The sequence below is a fragment of the Podarcis melisellensis genome (genome assembly GCF_964234715.1).
Source record: "Podarcis melisellensis genome assembly, chromosome: 2".
Taxonomy (NCBI): Eukaryota; Metazoa; Chordata; class Lepidosauria; order Squamata; family Lacertidae; genus Podarcis; species Podarcis melisellensis.
In genome coordinates this window covers 73,945,419-73,961,387 of record NC_138529.1, presented here as the reverse complement: position 1 = coordinate 73,961,387, position 15,969 = coordinate 73,945,419, and the positions used below count along the sequence as shown (strand labels likewise).

At 43.0% G+C, this 15,969-nt stretch overlaps 2 protein-coding genes across 2 annotated transcripts; one reads left to right on the top strand and one right to left on the bottom strand.

Moving 5' to 3' along the window:
- Positions 1–285: 285 nt before the first annotated feature.
- On the bottom strand, positions 286–3,118 carry SPCS1 (signal peptidase complex subunit 1). Its single transcript, XM_081903524.1, has 4 exons — positions 2,606–3,118; positions 1,624–1,683; positions 1,048–1,134; positions 286–464 (listed from the first exon to the last, which is right to left on the bottom strand). Exons 1-4 carry the CDS (start codon positions 2,969–2,971, stop codon positions 342–344), a joined length of 636 nt encoding a protein of 211 aa, XP_081759650.1. The 5' UTR covers positions 2,972–3,118; the 3' UTR covers positions 286–341.
- Positions 3,119–3,321: 203 nt separating this feature from the next.
- Positions 3,322–15,049, top strand: GLT8D1 (glycosyltransferase 8 domain containing 1). The gene is made up of 10 exons (XM_081903523.1): positions 3,322–3,522; positions 7,164–7,223; positions 7,317–7,415; positions 8,601–8,817; positions 9,807–9,924; positions 10,260–10,344; positions 11,141–11,253; positions 12,078–12,244; positions 13,142–13,254; positions 13,987–15,049. Exons 2-10 carry the CDS (start codon positions 7,208–7,210, stop codon positions 14,175–14,177), a joined length of 1,119 nt encoding a protein of 372 aa, XP_081759649.1. The 5' UTR covers positions 3,322–3,522; positions 7,164–7,207; the 3' UTR covers positions 14,178–15,049.
- Positions 15,050–15,969: the final 920 nt, after the last annotated feature.

Sequence of the window (15,969 nt, the reverse complement as noted above, 5' to 3'; positions counted from 1 at the left end):
TCCAGAAGCAAAACCAATTACGCCACACCCTGCTGTGATCTTCCTAAAGCATCAGGCTGGCAATGGATAAAATAAAATGCTGGATTAGAATCTTATGATTCTATCTCTATCAAAGATAGGCCACTCTAGCATTTTAATAGTAATAACTCCGTTTTAAACATCTGTTTTCCAGGCTGCTGTTAAGTCAAAAGCACTATCACATTGTTAAAACTCAAACTGTGCAAGGCCGATTTTAGAATACTGTCAAGGTATTCTCAAATAGCAAACCAAGTAAAGGAAGAGGAATAAGAGATTTTAAATCAAATTTAATGACAGAAAATGATACAAGATATGTATTTTTTTCAATTTTTAGTGTGCCTTTTTACTTTTCTGTCTGCTGGCTTCTTATCATCTATTGCCGATTCCTGGACAGGTAGCCACTTCAGAGGATTGCGACGGTAAATGGGCCATGGAGGAAGTGTGAGCTGAAACGAAAAATACAAACTTCCTTGACAATGTTTTTGTAAAAGTTTGAGCTTTGCCTATATTAGCTTTTAGAGTATATACAAAGCAGAAGAGCAGTGTTTCTGTTTCTAGTAGGGGCGCCATATTTCAAAAAGTAAAAACCAGGGTGTTTTTTTAGGAAGACCCCAAAAACTACAAGAAGTTTTGGGTTTTGGAGCTTTTTAAGGCATTTTTGGTATGATTTAACCCCAGTTGCCAGTTCTCCAGGACATCTGCACAATTTCCAAAAAATAATCCAGGGCGCCATTTTCGAAGGGAAATTCCAGGACATGTCCTAGAAAATCAGGATGTATAGCAGCCCTATTCTAGTGCAGTTATTTCAAACATAAGGGGGGGGAGAGCAGCATAAAGAGCACAAAATAAAACAAGAGTATCAAGCTAATGGTATTGTTGAAGATTAGAATCATGTTAACACATTGTCCTAAAGAAACACATATTTTACTTATTTTGCATGGTAGGAGCTTTCATTACAGCTCCATTCTATCACAAGCTTCGCAGAATTCACTGTTTTGCTACACACACAAAAATAAGTAATATGCTTACCAAGCATGATAAAGCAAATCCAGCCATTACAATGTAAACTGTCCAGCCAAACTGTTCAGTGATGTACCCATAAATAAAGCCAATTACCTGCAAGAAACAATAAGTCAATGAGAATTCCAGGTCACTCTCCAAACCCAGAATGGAGAGAATTTTAAATGAGCATTTTAGCAAACATTTTAACTCACTTAGGGGGTTAATATAGGGAATTGATAGCAGCAGAACATTGGGCACTTAGCTGTCATTCATTTGGACTTGGCCCACTGCAATATTATTATTAATTCAACTTACATAATATAAACATATACAAGATAAATCAATAACTTAACAAGATTAATGTTACTGTGACATACTGACCTAGTTACTCAAGAGCTATTTTTTACAGTACTTAAGACAAAAGGCTGCAGCCCTAAACATACTAAGGCCACTAACCGCAGTAGAACTTTGTTGCACTATTGCTATATGTATGCTTTCAGATACCATGTATTTATCGCCTTCTAACTGTTAAAAGCACAAAAAAACAAATACTTTTAAAAAATAAGACTAAAATATATGGCATTTTTGTTTACTTATACTTACAGCAGAGAAAAGAATGATTCCCTGAAAAATTTGCTCTGCTAGTTTTTGGCCTTTATAGTCCTGTGGGAATGGAAAAAAGATTTGTGAGCACCAGTATTTCCCCCCATGCTGCTTACAGTTTCTGTAATGATGGTGTATAGATATAAGAAGATCCTGATTTAGTTTCCTGTGCCATCACTGCCATAGCAGCTTTGTAGGAATATTCATTGTCTTGTTTGCTGTCATATTTCCATGGCTTCACTTATGTGAATATTCTGAAAAAAATGTCCTAACAACGTGGAAGCGTCAGAAAATGTTTCCACGCAGTTGGGTGAACGTGTTGTGCTGGCACTGAGATTCTGCATTAAATAGGTGCAGAACAGTCGTGCGGGAAGCAATTATCCACGTCACAGCAATCAAGGCAAAATCATTCATGGGGCAGCTTCCACATGGCTGCTGTTAGCACTTTACTGTACTTATGTCAGATATGAACCCCTACTGATCCCTAAACTCAATATATGCTTTGACTAAACATGCCTAATACGCGGACCTCCGGAACGAATTAAGTACTTAACCCGAGGTTCCACTGTATTAAGCTCCGACTTCAACCTCAAGACTATAATTCTCAGCACGCTTTAGCTTACTTGGAAGTCAAGGCGCACGGAAATCTAAGGGACTAGGCTTTTAAGTAAACACGAGATCGGGGGTTTACAATTGGTCGGTTCAATAGCCCCAAGTGTTTTCAGGCGTTCTGGCTCTTTTTCTCCAAGCCCCCAGGGACGAAGAAGAAAAGACTCGCCCCCCCCCCCAACATCCTATCGCTGGGCATCAAAGGCACCCGCGCTCCGCTTAGGACACGTCTGCTTTATTGTGGCAGGCGACCAAGCAGCTCCCCCATCCCCACTTCCTGCTCGGCTTGGAAGCGGAGTAGAAAGCTCTCACTAATGGTGCGGGGTGGGGGGTTCCGCAGGAGAGTCTCCCCCAAAGCCCCCGCCTGACCCACCATCTGTGTCGGGATGGATCGGAATACGCCGAACATGATGTCCGCCTGCAAGGCCACGTCTTGCGCTCCGCAGCCGTCGTAGACTTTCTCCCGGGGCAAAGGAGGCTCGCTGGTTTCGGGCTGCACCACAGGCGAGGAGGCCGAGTCCGCGCCGGGCAGGCGGGGTTCCTTAGCCCAGCCGGGGGTCCCCTTGCTCTCGGGCAGCAGAAGAGGGTCGCCCTGCGAAGCGGAAGAGCCCAGGGAGCAGGAGGCGGCGGCAGCAGCAGCAGCAAAAGGCGCTTCCGGATCCTCAGAGGAGGCAGCTCTGCGCCGTAAGGCGGGGGCCACAGAGCTCACCGGAATTGCCGCTTTCTTGCCCCGCCTCATCCTGCTCGCACTTCCGGGGCGGGAACCGCGTCGCGCAGTTGACCGGTCCCTCAAACGCGCTTAAAAAACCCAACAACCACAACATAAAGGCGCCCGCGACCCGAACCACCCGCCTCTTGGTCCGGCGACAACCTCTTTATGACAGCCGCAGGCTTCTCCGCGGCCTACGGAGCGCTCCGCCGACGCCGCGTCTCCATGGCAACAGACCCGCGAGGACCCCAACCTTCCCCACCCGCGCGCGGAGGAGGGGACCTCGAGCGCTCCGAAGGGTCTTAACCGACTGCCTGCCCGCGCTTTTTCTTCCCCGACCGAGGGCAGAGCTTGTCGTTTCAGCGCATCGGGTGAACAAGGCTGCCCTGCGCGGCGCTGTGCGGCTGCGCCTGTTTTGCGCATTTGTTTGTTTTCCGATCAGGCACCGCGTGGGGCAGCTACTCGAGCTGCTGACAACTTTGCGCTGTTGAGTTGGCATTTCTCTCGCGGGTGCCAGACTGCGCGGAGGGAAGCAGGAGCGGGAGGGTCGCTCGCTTTCTGGAGAAGAAGCAGGGACAGAGGTACGGTAACAACAGTCTCGGTCGCGTCGATCAACCCGTCCGCGCCATCCCCCACGCGCCATCCTTTCTGGCCGCCCACTTTCCTGGAGGAGCAGATCCCCTCGGATGCGCCGCTTTTCCGCTGGCGTCTGAGGATTCGGGCTGCTCCCGTTTGGGAGGGTGCAAAATAACTGGTGTGTGATCCGGATTGGGACGGGACCCATCACTGGACTTCAACTGCACCGCGAGAAAGCGAATGGGCAGTATATTATTATTATTATTATTGCCAGTGGGCAGAACCAAGCAGATCGAAGGTTAGAAATAACGCGCGAGACAAAACGAATTAAATGTCAGTTTCTTTAAAAGGTCTGGAAAGGCTGCAGGCCACGCACGTAGGTGCGCTGCAACGGAGCGCTGCAAAAACAGTTGCCTGCCTTTAATTCTTCAGAATTAAATCTCTTTTCAAGCCAAGGGCTACATTCTCTCCTCATGGCTGATCTTCCAGGGTCCATAGAATAATAGAATTGTAGAGTTGGAAGGGACCACGGTGGTCATCTAGTCCAACCCCCTGCAATGCAGAGGTCTTTTGCCCAGCGTGGGGCTCGAATCCACAACCCTGAGATTCAGAGTCTCCTGCACTGTTGACGGAGCCACACATTGCATGGAGCATATGTTGAGGGCATATGCTAGAGGTGGATGTGGCTACTGCTAACCCATGCACACTCATTCTCATTTGCACACCCTACGCATTCGTACTTGTCTGTTTTGCTGCCTAATGCACACCCATTCGCTTGACGTATGGAGTAGGGGGTGATCTTTCGTGAACTTGCAGTTGTGTAGGGAAGGGGCTAACAAAGATTGGCACCAATAGAAGGTGGTTTCAAGGCCAATTGTTGCAGGGTGGTGGTGGTTGCAGTACACAGGGAGGGGAGAGTTAACCCTTCCTTTGCCAGCTGTGATCCCCACTCCATATGTGTATTATGAGGTTCTGGCTAGAAACTGGGCAGAGTGAAGGTAGGTAGAGAAGGGTATACCCTGAATACAGGCACTCAGGCTGTGCTCTGTGAAAGCAAAGTCTGCACTGCTGTCTCCTAATTGTGAGCTGTACTGGAAGGTGCTGTTTTTCTAATAATAATAATAATAATAATAATAATAATAATAATAATAATTTATTATTTATACCCCGCCCATCTGGCTGGGCCTCCCCAGCCACTCTGGGGACCCATATAAGGACCCAGCATTCTCCATTACAGTCATACCTCATGTTACGGACACTTCAGGTTACGTGTTTTTGGGTTGCGGACCACGGGAAACCCGGAAGTACTGGAATGGGTTACTTCCGGGTTTTGCCGCATGCACAGAAGCGCTAAATCGCACAAACGCAAAAGTGCCAAATTGGGCGCTTCAGGATGTGAACGCTGCGGGTTGCGGACATGCCTCCGTCACGGATTATGTCCACAACCTGAGTACAGGGTTTTCCTTACAGGGACCCAGCTCCTCTTCCATCTTCCTGTGATGGAAAGCTCTGGCCGTGCTGAGCCTTCCATGGAGTCCAAATATGGTAGCACCACTTCATAGCTCTTGAAGCCTTATTGGGTGGCAAGGCTTGTGGGGCAAGCCCTGTGTGCCTTCCCCTATTTGTTTCAGAGTCCTCTGCTTCATCACCTGGGGAAAATGTGGACGCCTGGACACTGACAACCCATCTCCCCGGCAGTTAGACTTGCAAACAACCCTACATGGGGTTTCAAGAATGATTGCACTCTCTCTGTGTGTGGATTTTTTATGCTTGAAAACATCCTCCTGTTGACTCCATCGTGAAGTTTTTTCAAGCCTAGTTGCTTTGAATTGAAGGGATGAGGAGCAAGGGAGAGGAAGCCTCATGGACTGGCAGTTCACCAGCCCTGGTCTTGATATCCTTGGATGATAAATCCAAAAAGGGGACCAATTATTTGAGGGATGGTTAAGTTGTATAAAAATGTTCAAGTCTGGTGGACACATATCAATAATTGATGAAGTATGAAATGAATTTATTTATTTATTTGAACCCCACCTTTTTCCCTGACAGGGACTTAAGATGGATTACAGATAGAATTTTGTTGTTTAGTCATTTAGTCGTGTTCGACTCTTCGTGACCCCATGGATCAGAGCATGCCAGGCACTCCTGTCTTCCACTGCCTCCCACAGTTTGGTCAAACTTATGCTGGTAGCTTCTATCTGTTGTCAAACTCCATGGACAAAGACAACAGATAGAATAGGAATAGCTAAAAACTTTTTTATTATTATTACTAGTTTTTAAATTACTAGTTTTACTGTGGAACAACAGATTGACTCTGATTATCAAGAAGTCTGTTCACGGGAATCTTCTTTGACACCTTAAGCAGCTTGCATCTCTTTGCTTTTTGCAAGAGTAGGAGAAGCAGGAGTATAGATGACTAGAAGGCAGGTGGAGCTCAGCTCACATGAAAACTGACAGATTGTTGCTTATGTTTTAAAGAAGACAGTGTAGCGACAAGCAATGAAAATTTCTGACTGTGGAACAAACCACACAGTGAAAATATTCTAGGAGGTGAATGGGTTTAGTAAACCTGGACTGTCTGAATGCCAAGTCATCTGTCCTTAACTGGATTGCAGCCTGCTTTGTAGACAAAAATGCTTTGTATTTGTCTCACTTTGCAAATGGGTGGTTTAGTGAGGGTCTAAGACCTGGGAGAGATGTGGCTTTCAGCACTGCCATTGGTTTTGCTCCTGTGAGCAAACCTATCCCTGTCACTTCAGTTTTTGAATTGCTAAAATTCTAATAATAATAATAAAGAAGAAAATAATAATAATAATAATAATAATAATAATAATAATAATAATAATAATAATAATAATTTATTTCTACCCTGCCCATCTGGCTGGGTTTCCCCAGCCACTCTGGGTGGCTTCCAACAAAAGATTAAAAATACATTAAAATATTGGTCATTAAAAACTTCCCTAAAGAGGGCTGCCTTCAGGTGTCTTCTAAAAGTCAGATAGTTGTTTATTTCCTTGACATCTGACAGGAGGGCATTCAACAGGGCAGACGCCACCACCGAGAAGGCCCTCTGCCTGGTTCCCTGTAACTTCGCTTCTCACAGTGAGGGAAACGCCAGAAGGCCCTCAGTGTTGGACCTTAGTTTCCGGGTAGAATGATGGGGGTGGACGCTCCTTCAGATATTCTGGACCGAGGCCGTTTAGGGCTTTAAAGGTCAACACCAACACTTTGAATTGTGCTCGGAAACGTATTGGGAGCCAATGAAGGTCTTTCAGGACTGGTGTTATATGGTCTCAACGGCCACTTCCAGCCACCAGTCTAGCTGCCGCATTCTGTTAGCTTATGTATAGATGTTAGCTTATTGTGTGGTACTCTTCTAAGGAAAACACATGCAAGTCTACTCTTTTACTCTCCCCATAAATAGCTTGCAGCATATTGGGTAAAAGGTATGAGGTGGCAAAATGCCATGACAAAGATGTATGGGAAATTATATCTGAAGATGCTCCTTGTTGTGTGCATGGTGGAATCCTAGGTGGATATTTACTTGAAATCTTTATTCACGACTCAGAACAATACTTTTTATATTTGAATGTGGTACTTTTTGTAAATTTGCAGAATGGTTCTCTGTTGTGCGTTTTTCTTGTAGACATTTGAAGAGGCTCAACACTTCATCCAGAGTGAAAGGAAGAAATGACGTTCAGAAAAGGTATTAAAATGGCACATTTTAAAAATCAGTATACTTGAGTCATACTTGGCCATTATTATTATTCTAATCATGTTTTTCTTTGTTCCCTTTCAGTAAACATTTTCATTTTGGTGCTTGCTGTTGTTATATTTTTGCTAGTGTTGCATCACAACATACTGGGTCTCAGCGATCTCTTGAAAAGGGAATTATCAGGTATGGTGTCTCTCTCTTATTTCTATGAGTCTGGGCTTCAGTAATAATGTTCATTTGGGAGGTAACAAATCATTGTGTTGGTGAAATTATGTCCTTCACATAGGTTGTTTTTGTAATATATACTTGCAGCTCAGTTATTTCACAGAAATATCAAACCATTTGAAGTGCGCCTATCATGTCAAGAGTAATTTTATTTCTTCATAAAGATATACTGCTTAATATAGGAGACGCGGGTGGCGCTGTGGGTAAAACCTCAGAGCCTTGGACTTGCCAAACGCATGGTCAGCGGTTCGAATCCCCGCGGCGGGGTGAGCTCCCGTCGTTCGGTCCCAGCTCCTGCCCACATAGCAGTTCAAAAGCACCCTTAAGTGCAAGTAGATAAATAGGTACCCCTTTATCGCGGGAAGGTAAACGGCGTTTCCGTGTGCTGCTCTGGTGCCGGTTCGCCAGAGCAGCTTCGTCACGCTGGCCACGTGACCCGGAAGTGTCTGCGGACAGCGCTGGCTCCTGGCCTCTAGAGTGAGATGAGCGCACAACCCTAGAGTCTGTCAAGACTGGCCCGTACGGGCAGGGGTACCTTTGCCTTTACCTTTACTGCTTAATATAATAAAAAAACCTCTAAGTGATTTACATAAAAACAATAAATAGAACAACATTTGATAACTCAAAATATACCTGTAGGTAGATTAAAATCAAAACATAGCTGCATATCCCAAATAAACTAATCAAGCCATAGAATTTAAGGGTCATCTTACTTGAAAGTAACTTTAATCTCATTGCAATATCATGGTCAATCATTAGGAAGAGATAAAAAGTTTGATTTGAAGGGATGGCTCGCCAGTGATCACCTAGAGATATTAGACTACAGCTCACATTATCCCTGACCTTTAGCCATGGTAACTAGGGCTAATGACAGTTCACATTCAGCTGCATCTGGAGTGCCACAGATTAGCCACCCAATTTAAAGTCTGATAAAATACCCTGCTAATGGAAGTAACTGGAAGAATTAAAGAAATGTGTAAAAATTATATAAGGCGTATCTAGCCAAAATTAAATTCTTCAAAGAGTGCAATTGACTTTGTCCTTGATATTTAACAGGACTTAAGAGTGAGTGACATTAGATTGAGCATGCCCAGAATGATGTTTATATAATAAACCTGTGCACACCATACCCTTATTTTGCAGATTCAAGTCCATTAGGCCTCCAACCGATAGATTTTATACCTGAGGCACCTCAAAGGTTAACAGAGGACTGGAATGACAAGGAGATTCCTGTGGTCATTACAGCATCTGATGATAGGCTTGGTGGGGTAATTGCAGCTGTGAACAGTATTCAGCAGAACACCAAGTCCAATGTGGCCTTCCATATTGTCACCTTGAATGACACAGTGGACCATCTGAGGTAAAGTATGTTTGAGAAATTTTCTTCCTTGGTTTTCGTTTGCGAAAGGTTTCCAGGCTTAGTAATGATTACTTTGAAGAAGCAAACATACTCCGTCCTCCATTTTGTAATCCTGTATTCTCTGCAAGAAGCTATAGATAATAAAGTACTGCTTATGTATAGCCAAGCAGAACGTTCATATAGCCAAACTGAAATAGGATTGACCAAGCAGAGACATCTCAGAGAATTACTCTTGCAGATGCTGCTCACTATTACCAGTTTCAGAACTGATTTGCAGGGTATTGAAAACTAAATATTCCTATTTCACAATCCTCATCTAGCTCCTCTGAAAAATAGAAGTGGTCGTTCAAACAGTGCTTTTTTCTTAAACGTTTAGGGGTATGTATACCCCTGCGTACCCCCAGAAAAAAGCACTGCCTTCGAGTATTTGGGCCCCAAATCATTTTTGGAATTGTAATTTAACATCAATGGTTTGAACTGAGCTGGAAGCTTACAGGCAGCCTGTGGAGATAATGGACCATAGGTGTAATGTGACTCCAACTTGATATGCCACACAGTACAGTGGTACCTCAGGTTAAGTACTTAATTCACTCCGGAGGTCCGTTCTTAACCTGAAACTGTTCTTAACCTGAAGCACCACTTTAGCTAATGGGGCCTCCTGCTGCTGCCACGCCGCCAGAGCACGATTTCTGTTCTTATCCTGAAGCAAAGTTCTTAACCTGAAGCACTATTTCTGGGTTAGCGGAGTGTGTAACCTGAAGCGTATGTAACCCAAGGTACCACTGTAATCTGGCAGTAGCATTTTGTACCAGTTAAAGCTTCTGTACTGTCTTCAACGGTGGCCTCGCATAAAACAAATTACAGCAGTCTAGATGTGAGATTACAATTACTGGAAAGGCTATCCCAGTCTGTAGCTGGCAAACCAACCTGAGCTGGAAATAGGCACTGCAGCCACCTGTGACATTTTTACTGCTCTCTTCCCTGTACAGATCATGGCTTAGTAAAACTAGTCTGAAAAATGTGAAATACCAAATACTGGATTTTGACCCTCGTATGCTGGATGGAAAAGTGCAGGTTAAGTCTGAAATGCCAGACTCGATTAAACCTGTGAGTACTTGCACTGATTTATATTATTTTAACTTCCTTTCAGGTTACTGATAATTCATGAAAAATGGCAGATATGGCAGTCTTGAAAAATCTGACCTGTAACTACTGATGCTGTTAAGAGTTCTTGATTGTATTCATCAAATTAAGTTGGGACGGTTGAAAATTCTACCAGCAACTTAAGTTTCAATAAATTGTTTATTTACTATAAGCTTTGTTAGCAGACCAAAATATATTGTTAAAAGAGATTATGGTTCTTTGAATCCAGTGTGTTGCATGTCAGATTTTATTTCATTCATTCATTCATCATCTTCTTCTTCCCTTTTGTTTCTACCTAGCTAACCTTTGCAAGATTCTATCTGCCTAATTGGGTCCCTAATGCAGAAAAGGCCATTTACTTGGATGATGATGTGGTTGTTCAAGGTACTTTTCTTCCTGCAAATACTTTCAGAGATGGAAGCGTCTTTCTGTAGACCTATCCTGTCTCAGGGCGAGGGACAGATTTCAGCCCACCTAAAGAAATGGGATGAAGTCATAGAATCATAGAATTATAGAGTTGGAAGGCACCTCCAAGGATCATCTAGTCCAACCTCCTGTAATGCAGGAAACACATTACGTTAGAATTCCAAGAGAGTTATACTGGTTTTAGGGGGGCGGGGAATGCAGTAACACAAAATTATTTAGTGCAGTATCTTCTTAGTGCAATTAAAACTGCTGTTTTAACTTGAAATATGAAATTGACTTACGAACTCTACACCCTGATTTGAGCTTTCCATGATATCTGTATTCCCAGCTTTAGAGACTGAAGTAAGGCTTCTCTAGAGCATGTTGGAATGAATTTGTCATTTTAAGTAATAACATATTTGTAGATTAAATGGTTTGTATTTGCAAAAGATGTACAGTATTTAAGCTCCACGCCGCTCTTCATTTCTGTGCATACATGAGAATAAAACCCTGTTTTCAATGAAATGAAGTTATCAGAGGCAAGATCGTTTCTGGGATATGAAGAGCTGCTTTAGGCACGTTTCGAGGTTTTCTTATCAAATGAGTTTTTTTTGCAGCGTATGTCCATATAACCATCATAAACAGAAAGATAACACTTGTTTCCAGTATTTGCAGCTATTGAAAATGCTTGTGGGGGGCAGGGGCGGGATGGCAGGCGGGGTTTTAAAATTAGTTTTGAACTGCTATTTCTTCTTTGCTTGGATTCCTTTTTCAGATGATATCTTTGAACTTTACAACACTCCACTGCAACAGGGTCATGCAGCTGCATTCTCAGATGACTGCGACTCTACCTCAAATAAGTTTGCAGTTCGTGGAGCAGGAAACCAGGTGCAAATAATTCTAAAAGAAGAAAGCGAATGTTACAGGCCCCAGTTCTTAGAGGCTGCCTCTAACCTTGTGGTTGTGTTTGTTTTACAGGAGTTCTTTATGCCTTTTGGTTTTCCAAAGCATTGAATGAAGCCAAGTGCCCCCTTTTTACCTGTATTATAGGACTGGGAACCTTAGCTTCTTCCTGGGCATGCTATATATTCCTGGCCCTTATCAGTCAGTAGCCTGTATAATTTTCAGAGAATAGTAAATGCCTGTACCTGTCTGCATGGGAAGGCTACAGAATGTGGAGTGGTCTTAGGATACCAGGGACTGTGGTCTTCTTCCTCATGTCTTGAGGAGATCTGTTTCTCCTGTTCTAAGCACCGAGGAGGAGCAGGTTGTCCTATCTGGTATACTGAACAGCCAGGAAGAGGAGGCTATTTTTGAGTAAATGTAGATGGTTCCTTACTTCTCAGAATCTGTATGCTGCATAGGAAGGGAGCCTCCATTCCCCGCCCCCCAAAATGAGCAATGGAACATAATGGCCATAAGCAAAATGTGGCTGATTCAGAAAGGCACAGATGGCTTTTTGTATTTAACTCCACTTGCCTCAGTATAGTTATTTTAAGGTATTTGAAATGTAATAGCTAATAAACAAAAACAAAAAAAACTGCTAAATATCACATTTTGGTGAAGCTAGCATCTCCATATGGGGTATCTTTTCCTCTGCAAATAGAGGGGTTGGGCAGTGAAACTTTCTGCAGAGAGAGATGTGTGTAACCAGTAAAGACTTCCGGGGATTGTTGTAACTGAAAAAAGACCCAGTTTCTATTAATTTACAGTACAATTACATTGGATTTCTCGATTATAAAAAAGAAGCAATTCGGAAGCTGTCTATGAAAGCAAGTACCTGCTCTTTCAATCCGGGCGTCTTTGTTGCAAATCTAACCGAATGGAAACGACAGAACATCACTCAGCAACTGGAGAAATGGATGGCACTTAATGTTGTGTGAGTGTGCCCATGTTTCTGCTTAACACTGCCACTTGGGGGACTGGGCCTAACACAGCATTGTGTGTGCCAGTGGGGGTGGAGAGTGATGAACTGCCAGACGTATTTCTCAGGTCTTTCTACCACGTTGATGATGATAATCTTTCTCTATGCATGGATCATCTTTGCACTGACAGCAGGCTACTTTCTGCATCTCCTTCAGCCTATTAGCCCTGAATATAAATTGTTTTCAGGTCTGTCATCTTTCAATTAAAATCCCTTCAGCTATCTTGTTCTTTAAACACACCGCTGCCCCAGTCTCAGATCATGAAACCACCTTTCTTTCTTTCTACCAACCCTGTTACAAAGGTTGTCCTGAATGACCACCTTAACCATCTGCTATTAGGTGGTCCACCCAGATTTCTTTCTCAGGCTCTTCCTTCTGCTCCTATTCTGCCTGTTACTTTTTGAGCCTTTTGCTTAGGAAATACTATTCAGTACTCTCGATACTGAGCTTTTTGAACAGCCAAAGCATGTCACACGCTTTCTGAAATCCTTGTTACTATTGCCTTGCAAATGTTTTCCTCGTATTGCAAGTGGTGGACAATGACTGAGAGAAGGTACATACTCATTTGCAGCTGAGTTTCTTAGCTGGGCTACACTAACACTCCGGTGATTCCTCCATTTATTTCTCTGGCTCATTGCAAAGTATGTCAGTTGCTGTACAGTGCCTAACAGAAGGTTGTAAACAAAATGCTTTATATGACATTGCACAAAAACAGAAGCGTTCTGTTCATTAATAGGATGATTAACAATTTGAAAAGAGAAACACTCAGTTGGATTAATGAATATTTACCCTATTTAAGAATTGAGCTTCTGTCTTTAGCTGGTTAAATTTTCTTTCTTATCCCTGACTAGAGAGGAAATATACAGTCGGACTCTTGCAGGCAGTATCACTACACCCCCTCTGCTCATTGCATTTTACAAGAGACATTCAAACCTTGATCCTATGTGGAATGTGCGTCATCTTGGTAAGTACAATGGAAGAGGATGTGATACCTTTGCCAGACTTAAGCTGGTTGAAGCGGTTGCTTCCGTAGGCCTCATTTTCCTCTTCACAGGACCTTTGAAGTGTGGTAATGAAGCTGTGGATTTGTCTGCCCAAAATTCTTTACTTTCTTCCTCTTCCTGTCTCTGAACTCTTTACTACATTTTGAAAAGTTTGACATTGATGTGAAATGGCTCTGGAAATATGGTGTTTGAATATGATTCAGTGGTCAGTTAAATGTGGAAACAGTAAGATTTCTAGATACAGTGGTACCTCTAATTGCGGACATGACCTGTTCCGGGGGTGCTGTTCGCACCTCGAAAAGTCCGCAACTAGAGCAGTGCTTCTGCACAAGCACGGAGCGCGCTGAACACTTCTGCACACGCGGCGAAACCCGGAAGTATACACTTCCAGGTTTCCCGCATTTGCAAACCGAAGACGCAACATGAACCTAAAGCAACACGAGGTATGACTGTATACTATGGTGATGGCTATTCAGGCATCCTTGCTGCATTCTCCCAGACATCCCAGTTGCAATGGGGGTGAGAAAGGATATTTGAAAGATAAATCAGTGTTTTGACAATGGTTGAAAATTAAGAGTCAGCTGTGAACTTTGATTATGTGACTTGCTAGCCTTTAACAGAACCCAGCTAGAGTCTTTTGAGAGAAGACAGGATAGGAATCTAAATCCACTTGTTTCTTACTCAATTCAAAGGTTCCAGTGCTGGCAAAAGATACTCTCCACAGTTTGTGAAAGCTGCCAAACTACTCCATTGGAACGGACACTTCAAACCCTGGGGAAGGACCGCATCCTACGCAGATGTTTGGGAAAAATGGTACATTCCTGACCCTAGTGGCAAATTCAACTTGATTCGGAGGCACACTGACACTTACGAGGCAAAATAAGACAGAAGTGACACACCCCATATTCTTCTCAGGAACCAGACAAGACCATAGAGTGAAGCTGGTAATGCTACGTCCATTCAGATTGTTTTAAAATGGAGAAACACCTAAGTACTTGAAATGCATGCTTGGAGAAGAAGCCTCTTTAAGCAGAGGAACCTCCATGAAACTAGCATTTTCAACCAGATGGGATATTAAAGAATGACCTTCTAGGGATAAAATGTTTCAGTAGACGCTGCACCCAAGACTTTATCACAGCTGGTGCTGGGGGAGTGTCTCATGTGTTGCACAGCAACTTGATATACTAAAAAGCTGCTACCACTTTTTACTGTTACTTAACCTGTGAATATAAGCTTTTTGGTGGATCCCTCCTATTGCTTGAAGATCCATTCAGATTCTTACAGCTAATTTTAAGTTTGATTGTGGATTGAAGAAAAAAAATCTGCGTTCCAAAAACTATTTTTATAGTAAAGTTTCTTTTAATAAAACTACCCATCAACAGTAAAGCAGCCATTATTTCTTTAAAAATGAGGAAATTTATGAATTCATTTATATTCAGATTTATGGATTGTGTGCAGGCAACTGAAATGTGAATGGTAACTTGTGCTTCACAATATATCACTCCCTCTAATAAATTAATTGTGCTTGAGTTCCTATCAGTTTGGAAACAAAATCCCACCCCGCAAAAGTTGGTGGTTTTTATGTGTTCAGTGAGCTTCTCACATACGCTGATCTATAAACACCTGTAAATCTAAGGGGGGGGGGATGCCCACTGCCACCAAGCTAAGGATCTGTGAGTTTCCAGGACTTGAGGTTGATAGTGAGCCAACAGATACAAAAAAACTTAACACATTCATATTAAATACTAAACAATAGGAACTTGTGTCATTTTGCTGCTAACTTTAGCAGGTGAGAACAGTTTTTGTGTGATTGCAGTTATGATAAAAATGGGAAATTCATTATTATATGTGGGTAATTCCCACATCTACTCCCAGAACAAATTTAGGGGACATGCAGGGAGAGAACATTCTATGGTGCGATGAGAAATCCTTGCACCTGATGGAATATTTACATCAACACTACGAGTACAACCTAATGTGTTTTTAAAATTAGTAAATCCTAGGACCACCACATTTTGGAAAGTAGTGGTACCTCCAGTTGCGGACAGGATCTGTTCCGGAGCTTCGGTTGGATCCCGAGGTTTCCGCAACCAGAGGGACTGCTTCTGCACACTCGCGCTTGGCAGTAGAGCGCTGCTGCGGATGCGTGCATGACAAAAACCTGGAAATATACTTCTGGTTTGCCGCTGACGTATCCCGAAGTTTACGTAAGCAGAGGTACAACTGTACAGATTAATTTCACCATCAAACTTGTGTTTTAAGTAATTTTCAGGTGCTTCATTTCAGCATGTGTAAGCTATATAGCTTAAAACACAATAAACTGCCACACCAAACACAGTGTTTCATCTTCTTGAAAACTGAGGAAGGGCCCAATGGTGTAAAAGGCTGCAAGTATTATGGGACCTGCATCCCTTCTTTGTCCTTGGACCTTTTAAATTTTCTTATTTTTCGAACCTATGGTCTGTATGTGCACATTCTAAGCTTGGAAGCCCATGAGCTTGGTGGTCATGAGCCTGAGACTAAATGATCATCGTTCCTCTGTCATTGGTTCAGTTGTATGTGGGATTACAAGCTGTGGCAAGATAGCTGCCTGCTTCGCTGGAATGAAAAAAAAAACCATGGAGGCTTATGAACAGCATTACTAATTGTATAATGCCTTCCTGGTAGACAGGTTG